The 10044-nt window shown below is 40.4% G+C and overlaps 1 protein-coding gene across 1 annotated transcript in view; it reads right to left on the reverse strand.

Annotated features, from left to right (window-relative positions):
- LOC121387619 (annetocin receptor-like) overlaps positions 1 to 9835 on the reverse strand; it is a 38108-nt gene extending 28273 nt beyond the window's left edge. Inside the window, exon 1 of the mRNA XM_041518788.1 lies at positions 8815 to 9835. Coding sequence (XP_041374722.1) covers positions 8815 to 9835 — 1021 coding nt within the window. The remainder of the gene's footprint in view (positions 1 to 8814) is intronic.
- Positions 9836 to 10044: the final 209 nt, after the last annotated feature.

The following is a 10044-nucleotide window of genomic DNA, read 5'->3' on the forward strand; positions in this document are numbered from 1 at the left end:
GCAGACCATTTATAAAAACAGTTATCCTATACCAACCTGAAGGCATGCAGATCATTTATAAAAACAGTTATCCTATAGCACCTGAAGGCATGACGACCATTTATAAAAACAGTTATCCTATAGCACCTGAAGGCATGCAGACCGTTTATAAAAACAGTTATCCTATAGCACCTGAAGGCAAGCAGACCGTTTATAAAAACAGTTATCCTATAGCACCTGAAGGCATGCAGACCGTTTATAAAAACAGTTATCCTATAGCACCTGAAGGCATGCAGACCATTTATAAAAACAGTTATCCTATAGCACCTGAAGGCATGCAGACCGTTTATAAAAACAGTTATCCTATAGCACCTGAAGGCAAGCAGACCGTTTATAAAAACAGTTATCCTATAGCACCTGAAGGCATGCAGACCATTTATAAAAACAGTTATCCTATAGCACCTGAAGGCAAGCAGACCATTTATAAACACAGTTATCCTATAGCACCTGAAGGCATGCAGACCATTTATAAACACAGTTATCCTATAGCACCTGAAGGCATGGCGACCATTTATAAAAACAGTTATCCTATAGCACCTGAAGGCATGCAGACCGTTTATAAAAACAGTTATCCTATAGCACCTGAAGGCAAGCAGACCGTTTATAAAAACAGTTATCCTATAGCACCTGAAGGCATGCAGACCGTTTATAAAAACAGTTATCCTATAGCACCTGAAGGCATGCAGACCGTTTATAAAAACAGTTATCCTATAGCACCTGAAGGCATGCAGACCATTTATAAAAACAGTTATCCTATAGCACCTGAAGGCATGCAGACCGTTTATAAAAACAGTTATCCTATAGCACCTGAAGGCAAGCAGACCGTTTATAAAAACAGTTATCCTATAGCACCTGAAGGCATGCAGACCATTTATAAAAACAGTTATCCTATAGCACCTGAAGGCATGCAGACCATTTATAAAATTATTATGAACCGAATAAAATGGTGTGGTGGGACGTAGCACTGTGGTAAAGAGCTCGCTTGGTACGCGGTAGGTCTGGGATCGATCCCCGTCGGTGGGCCCATTGGACAATTTTCGTTCCAGCCAGTGCACCATGACTAGTGTAACAAAGGATATACTGTCTGTGGGATGATACATATAAAAGATCCCTTGTTGCTATCCGAAAAGAGTAGCCCATGGCGTGCCGGAAGCGAGTTATCTCTCATTATCTGTGTGGTCCTTTACCATATGTCCTAAGCCATATAACCGGAATTTTTTTTTTTTTGAATACGTTGTTAAATAAATAAAACACTTTTTTCCTTCATTTATTCCATAAAGTGGCAGTTCTCCTACAGATGGAGTTGCAACCATTTTTCGTGGTCAAGAGCAACTCTTCTCTGACGACAGACAGTTAATCATGGCGGCATACCCTCACGACTCAATAGAACAAGACCGAGTCCAAAAGAAGTTATAAAGTAGCAGTCCTCCTACAGACGGAGTTTGAACCATAGATCGTGGTCCAGATCAGCTCTCTTCTGTAGACAAAGCACCTGGCAGTGAATCAAGGCTATATACCGTCACGACTCTATAGAACAAGACCGAGTCCAAAAGAAGTTATAAAGTGACAGTCCTTCTACAGACGGAGTTTAAACCATAGATCGTGGTCCAGATCAGCTCTCTGTTGTAGACAAAGCACCTGGCAGTGAATCAAGGCTATATACCCTCACGACTCTATAGAACAAGACCGAGTCCAAAAGAAGTTATAAAGTGAGAGTCCTTCTACAGACGGAGTTCGAACCACATATCGTGGTCCAGATGAGCTCTCTTCTGTAGACAAAGCACCTGGCAGTGAATCAAGGCTATATACCCTCACGACTCTATAGAACAAGACCCGAGTCCAAAAGAAGTTATAAAGTGACAGTCCTTCTACAGACGGAGTTTGAACCACATATCGTGGTCAGGATCAGCTCGCTTCTGTAGACAAAGCAACTGGCAGTGAATCAAGGCTATATACCCTCACGACTCTATAGAACAAGACCGAGTCCAAAAGAAGTTATAAAGTGGCAGTCCTTCTACAGACGGACTTTGAACCACATATCGTGGTCAGGATCAGTTCTCTTCTGTAGACAAAGCACCTGGCAGTGAATCATGGCTATATACCCTCACGACTCTATAGAACAAGACCGAATCCAAAAGAAGTTATAAAATGACAGTCCTACAGACGGAGTTTGAACCACATATCGTGGTCAGGATCAGCTCTCGTCTGTAGACAAAGCACCTGGCAGTGAATCAAGGCTATATACCCTCACGACTCTATAGAACAAGACCGAGTCCAAAAGAAGTTATAAAGTGACAGTCCTTCTACAGACGGAGTTTGAACCACATATCGTGGTCCAGATCAGCTCTCTTCTGTAGACAAAGTACCTGGCAGTGAATCAAGGGTATATACCCTCACGACTCTATAGAACAAGACCCGAGTCCAAAAGAAGTTATAAAATGACAGTTATCTTACAGACGGAGTTTGAACGACATGTGGTCCAGATCAGCTCTCCGCTAAAGACAAAACACCTGACAGTGAGTCATGTATGTATATCCCCATGACTTCTTTTGGACACAGTCCTGTGCAGAGATACGGTACTGGATATACTAATGGCAGCTTCATAATCGATGTGTGTGTGTGTTACGGCTTCTGGATACACACCATTATAATTATAGTTTTCGTAGAAAAAGACCTACGTTTTAAGGGAGAAGTAACTTAAAAATTAAATCGGTAAACTTTAGATATCGAGAATAATACATGAGTGGCCGTTAGATACCATTTATCTCACAACGAGTTGTTTTAAAATGTATCTAACGATATTTTTGCATTTTCCATTCAGTTTTGTTATATTAAGCATATATTTGGCATTAATTTATACTATATTTCAGGTTTTACAAAAATATTCCACATTCTTGAAATTCCAAGTACCGAATATTCCAGTACCTTTTAGGAGCTGATGCTTTCTAGAATGTTTTGGTACTTTCTAGAATTTTCCCATGGCTGCTATGTTTTAGTTGTTTCTAGAATGTTCCAATACTTTCTAGAATGTTCCGGTGCTGTCTAGAATGTTCCAATGCTTTAATGATCTAGAATGTTCTAGTGCTGCCCCAGATGATGTATATATAGGCCTATACGTGCATAGGTCAACTTAGTATTTTTCAGGTGCTCAATGTCTTCATCGCTAAGCTGCTTACATTCTGGCGATTCATTTTGCTACGTTTGTGGATTCTACATTAGCCCAAGGCAGGTAAAGCATGGAATCAAAGTATTTACGAAATTTGCACAAGCTTATGAATTATACTTTGGCATCAAGATTGGGGATCAAGACAAATCATGGGCTCCACACGTAGTTTGTCGTACATGTCGATCGAACTTGGAGGGATGGATGCGAGGTGACCGCCCCTCGATGATCGCTGCCACACCCCGAATATGGAGAGAACCACAGAACCATGTGAATGACCGCTACTTCTGTATGGTGGGCATTTCAAGATTCAAGAAAACGAAAAATCGACATGATGTCACTTATCCAGATATTCCATCATCTATTGCTCCAGTTCCACAATTTGAAGAACTGTTTGTCCCGAGACCACCTGCTAAAGATTTGGAGAGTGAAGGTGAACATTTTGAATCTGAATCTGAAGAATCTTATGTTGGTCTTACTGACGAAGAAAAGAAGCAACCACACTTTCCAAAACAGCAGGCGCTGAATGATTTGATTCGAGATTTCGGGTTGACGAAGTCTAAAGTAGAGCTTCTAATATCAAAACTGATGGAGTGGAACATTTTGGACAAAAGTTGTCGAACTGCAGCTGATAGGAAAACACATGAAAGGTTCTCAAAATATTTTTTGATGAAAGATGAGTTATGTTTCTGTAATGCCATTGAGAACTTGTTTCAAGAACTGGATATTGGTCATGAACCAAATGATTAGCATCTCTTCATAGACAGTTCCTCCCGAAGTCTCAAATGTGTCCTTCTGCACAATGGAAATCAGTATCCATCAATACCAATTGGGCACTCTGTGAACATAAAGGAAAACTACGAAAATGTAAAAATGTCTTCTGGAAATTATAGGCTACAACAGGTACAAATGGCAGGTCTTTGGCGATTTCAAAATGATTAGCTTCTTAAAAGCACCCCAAGGAGGCTATACAAAACATTCTTGCTTTTTTTTAGCCTGTGGGACAGTCGTGCTACATCTCAACACTACCGCAAAAGACACTGGTCTCGAAGAGAACACTTTATTTCAAGCACGCAGTTTGTGAAAGCACTGAACAAAGAAGGCGAAGCTTTCAAATTCATTTCCAACATGTTTCTACATCTGTCAAAAGAAAAAATCGAAGGTGTTATTTTCACCGAACCAGATGTTCGCAAGATGCCTCAACCAAAAGAATTTGAAGAAAAAATTTCATCAAAGGAACGAAACGCTTGGAGGTCGTTTAAAGAAGTGGTTGACAATTTTCTTGGGAATAACAAACGTGGGAGTTATGAACAGTTAATAGAAAAGTTCGTAAAACCTTATGAAAAGCTTGGATGCCGAATGTCTTTGAAATTGCGTTTCCTCCATCCTCACCTAAATGTCTTCAGTGAAAATATGGGTGACATCAGTGAAGAACACGGCGAAATATTTCACCAAGATATATCAACTATGAAAAGAAGATATCAAGGGAAACGGGACTGCAACATGATGGGTGACTATCTGTGGGGGTTAGTATGTGATAACTCATCATATCATCGACGAAAAGTACAAAAACTGTTCATTTGTGATTTGTAATGTTTGTTGTTGATTTATACCTGTATAGTAGAACATGCAGAATATCTATATAATATTTGTGTTAATAAATGCCATTACAAATCCATCAATATAGTGTTCTGTATATGTATTAGGAGCGACAAATCTCATGAATTCGTAAAACATTTCCTAAAAAATAGTGAAAGTGATATTCTGTTACTAAACCTAACACTAGAAGAAGTAGTGACATTTTTGGGTTTCAGTACACTTTAACTAAACATATTCAACAGAAACATTGACATCACTAAGAAACTTTGAAAATTTCTGTTACATTGTGTTATCATCCCTGGACTTTTGAAAGAGGAAGATACCAATAATAGAAAATGTCACCATTGTAATAACGATGTTGAAGATGAATACCACTTCATGCCAGTTTTCCCATTATTCCAAAACTTAAGAGAACGATATATCAGATGAAATCCTTCTGTCTTTAAATATATATGATTTTGTATCCTCGCCAGACCGGGTTTACGCCTCAAATTAGATGGATGTGGTATGATAGAAGACGACGGTACCAGTCAAACGGGTCGCCAGGCACCCGTCCTCCTGAACACGCCCTTGTTCTTCAAATATATACAGCTGATGCAAAACCAAAACGCTAAAGATTTAATTAATATTGGTAAATATATTTGTTTGGCATACAAGTTACGGCACTCATCTGTTGTCTAATATTATAAAAGTTATTACTTTTCAGACGCATATGTTATAACTTTGAATGTATTACTTGCATGTACGTATTTAAAATCTTTTGGTTTATATATTTTAATGTATTGTTACTTAATATGTTAGATCAAAAGTATGTGATTCATTGTATATAATAATTTAATTCTCCTGTGTGTTTATATATGATGTGTAAATATGTTGTGCTGATAAGCTTGTAGCTTAAAGCAATAAACGAATTGAATTGAATAATTTATTTATTATCTACAAACTACATGTATGATTTCGAACAAATGTTAAATATGATTGTAATCATTTAACGGTCGACGTTAGGAACATTCAGCTATGGCAAATGTTATTGCAGACCTTTCACGTGTGAGTGAGCGGGACAGTTGTCAGTTAGCAGTACTATATTTGTTCTTTTGTTGTTCCAGTGCTTTATCACGGGCAAAACACATTATATGTATGCCTTTTCATGATTCAATTAATTTGGTACGTAGACTGCCAAAAATGGACAAAAAGTGTTCATAAGACATTGGCAATTTTAATAGACACATAAACTAACGGGATTCAAAGTTTTGGTGTACTTAATGCTGTTTAAGTAGCCGCCCCTAGTGTCTGCTAGAATTGTCTGCTATATTCAGCTGATGAAAGAATTCTTAGATTGAAAATCGAAAATTGCCGAAAGGGTTGACATGGATTCCCCTCCATCGTGGTAAAATTAAATCGTTTTTGAACAGTAGCGAGATTTGGTATTCCAAATGAATGTAATTTTCATTTGTTATCCATTTTCAGAGAAATACGGTCCATAAATCCGTGACAAGTCGCCTAAATTAATAGTCGTGTTTGTTTTCTTCAGTATATATAAGTTGATGGTTAAAAAAAGCTTTAATAGCGGAAACATTTTTCAATGCTATCAATTTAGGGTCAGAGTTTTTAAAAAAAACAGAAATTGATAACGTAGTAATGGAAATTGGAATTAAGGAGAAAAAACCCAACAGATAATGAAAATCGTTTGTACATAGCCTAAAGCTCAGTGTCAATATCGAGTTTTTTTAAAACCAACTTGGGACAGATCGCACACACGTGACAAATTACTACGCGACACTATATAGTACCGGGACGGGACTCAGCCTAGTGGTAAAGCGCTCGCTTGATGCGCGGTCGGTTTGGGATCGATCCCCGTCGGTGGGCCCATTGAGTTATTTTTCGTTCCAGCCAGTGCACCACAACTCTAATATCAAAGGCCGTGGTATGTGCTATCCTGTCTGTGGGATGGTGCATATAAAAGATCCATTGCTACTAATGGAAAAAATGTAGCGGGTTTCCTCTCTATGACTGTCAAAATGAACATATGCTTGACATCCAACAAGGGATTATTAATAAATGAATGTGCTCTAGTGGTATCATTAACTAACTATATAATACGAGTATAACTTAATTCGTAAGCCATTATGTGACCAAGCCAGGGTAGTATGTAGCCCATACTGAACGCCTTTTTCGTATCTTCTGGGGGTACCGCCGTTACGTGCGGACCTAGAACCAAACTTTTCTTATATTTATAAAGAAAAGCCATCTCAAGTTTAAACTAATGCATATTTATTAACTAAATAGGTCCCAAGTCAGAGGTTGTGTCCACGACAGGCGTGCTGAACAGTTTTCTGATGGAAACAGATACAGATGTAATGTGTGTGTTGTGTGTGTGGGGGGAGAGAGCGAGAGAGAGAGGGAGACGGAAAGACAGAAAGAGACAGAGAGAGAAAAGGAGAGGGGAGAAAGGAAGAGGAGAGGTAGGGAGACAGAAAAAGAGAGAGAGAGAGAGAGAGAGAGAGGAGAAAGGAAGAGGAGAGGTAGGGAGACAGACAAGAGAGGGGGGAGAGAGAGAGAGAGAGAGAGAGAGAGAGGGGGAGATTGAGGGGGAGATGGGGGTGGGGGGGGGGGGGGGGGAGAGGGATAGGGGAGAGGGAGACGGAGGTAGAGGCAGGAGGAAAGGACATTTTAAACACCGAGTGACCTTTCACAGTGAACCTTCCCAACAGGGCAGCACATACCAGTCGTTTAACTCTTAATGTGGGTGCGGAAAACCCCCAGCCTTTCCCCGAGCCTATGCCTATATACCAAGAAACACGTTTTTGATTCTTTAATCTATTTTAATGGAAGGAGAGGAGGCGTGGCATGAAGGGCGTGGCATAAAACAAAATTAATGAATCACAATCCCCCCGTGCAGTTGCCACGGCTACAACGGCTATTAAACACTATCAGTACCTGCCACCCCCCCCCCCCCCCCCCCCAATACACCGTTCCTGGACGGGTGTAATTTGTTTAGTGTATCGATATAATGAACGAGTAAATCTCATCATTCAAGTCGAAAGCTTTGAATTTCTCAGTCGAAACAAAAAATCATTACTTATCGAGACTAATCGTAATTTGCTATAGAGACTATCATTACTTAGAAAACACCAAACACAGGATGATCGATCCAATATGCGCCTGCGCCGTGGCTCCTCGCACATTTTCCCGCCATCAGTATCTTTGTAATGGACACGAGAGGTTGCTCGCGCACTTTCATGCTATCGACAAAGGCAAGTTCAATATCTTTGTAATGGACAGGAGATTAAAGACCATACACGATCAAACTTTTATTTATTTTTGACGGCTCATCTAGATTACATCTAAATTATTTATTCGATTCAAATTCAGAGGCGATATAGAAAGAAATATCGGTTTAATTATAAAACGTCAGCATATTTTAAGACTACGTCACACGACGCAAGTGCTTCGTACGAGAATTATAGCCGATTGAATAGATGGCAATCGATAACATGGTCATGTTTGTCTTATCCAATCGGCTATTCACGTGACTATTTATGTATGAAGCACTCGTATGGTGTGACGTCGCCTTTAAACTATGGCTATTTGGTATCTAATATATTATGGTTATTTCGGTCACTAAAGCGCAAAACACCGAATCTGAGTCTGGGTCTGGCGATTGTGGCAAAGACGCCATGTCTGTCTGTATATCAATAGAACTGTCTGTGTTCATATCATTGCATATATTTTCATGACCAATAAACATGACCAATAATTATGGTAATTCCACATTGCTTAATACATGTACATTGCTAAATATATTACTTAATATATATGTTACATGAAAAACTATTTCAACTGGTCTAGACTGCGAGAAAATAAACCCACTGCCGCCACATAGAACTATGAAGCACAACATTTTATCTAGCATTCTAAACATTTCGCATCCAGGTATACCATCCCAGGTTAGCTTAACCAAATCGCCCAGAATAAAATAAAAAAAAGTGAAACGTTAGTTGGAAACTACTTACTTGTAATCGGTGGCGTCGGATCAAAAGCAAACCACATTTGAGCAAAGAAAAATGGCATCCAACATAAGACGTAACACAGTACCACGGTCAAGGTCATTTTTATCGTTTTGACCTTGGATTTGGACGTGGATTTCGTATGACCTCTGGGGTTGAGACCCCTCAACTTTGGACCTCGGAAATCTTCCTCGTCTCCAAGATGATTTGTCGATCGCTGCGTCTTTCGGAATGGAATCTTCAACAAGATGCTTTTGTGTTTTCCCGGCGCCGTGACGTCAGTCTCCTTGAATGTGGCGCTCAGCCAGACCACGTGATATATCCTTCCGTAGCAGACGGACAGAAAGAGAATGGGCACGACGTAGATGGACAGACAGATCCACACGGTGTACAGCTTGTCCGTCCAGCCCGGTTCGAACATCGCCCAGCAATCGTAGACGCCGGATTCTTCGGCGACCTCGGTGTAACTGAAAATAAACAGCTGCGGCGTGGAGAACAAAAGGGAGAGAACCCATGCGGCAAGGACCATGAGGTGAACTCTCTTGGGCGTCCATATATGGCTGGTGAGCGGGTGGCATATCGACGTGTACCGGTCGATCGCCGTCATCACCAGCACGTACGACGACCCGTACATCGCCACCACTTGGAAATACTTCACGAAGCGACAGAGGAAATCGTTGCCATAGAAACGGTACGTGATGTCCCAAATGAGCTGCGGCAACACGTTAAAGATGGCCACGAAGATGTCCGCCAGGCTCAGGTGCACGATGAACCACTGCATCCGGGTCATTTTCTGTTTCCGGACCCGGAGAACGACGAGGACGAAGATATTGCCGAACAACGCCAGGTACAGGATGACGGCCTGCACCGCTATCTCGACTTTCGCCAGGTCCTCGTCTCGTTCGAACACTTTGCTCGTGGCGTTTTCAGTCGAGTTGCTGAGGTCGCCAGAGGTCCAAGAGGTCATGGTCGCAATTTCGTAGGCGTCCAAGGTAGCCATTTCCAGTTTGTTGTAGGTGAACGCCATGTTTGTGAGAGTCGATTTGTTGGTCTGCTACTTCTGAAATTCTAGTTCTAGTTATAGGACCATTGTCGAAGCTGAAATATACAAAACGAAATTAAAGTTATAATCTGACTATATAGATAATAGTATATTATCTACTAATGCAAAATACAAACACACCTACTTTTTAATAAACTCACAATCTCACCTCGCCATATTATAACATCATTAAC

Source organism: Gigantopelta aegis, chromosome 13 (assembly GCF_016097555.1).
Source record: "Gigantopelta aegis isolate Gae_Host chromosome 13, Gae_host_genome, whole genome shotgun sequence".
Classification (NCBI taxonomy): Eukaryota; Metazoa; Mollusca; class Gastropoda; order Neomphalida; family Peltospiridae; genus Gigantopelta; species Gigantopelta aegis.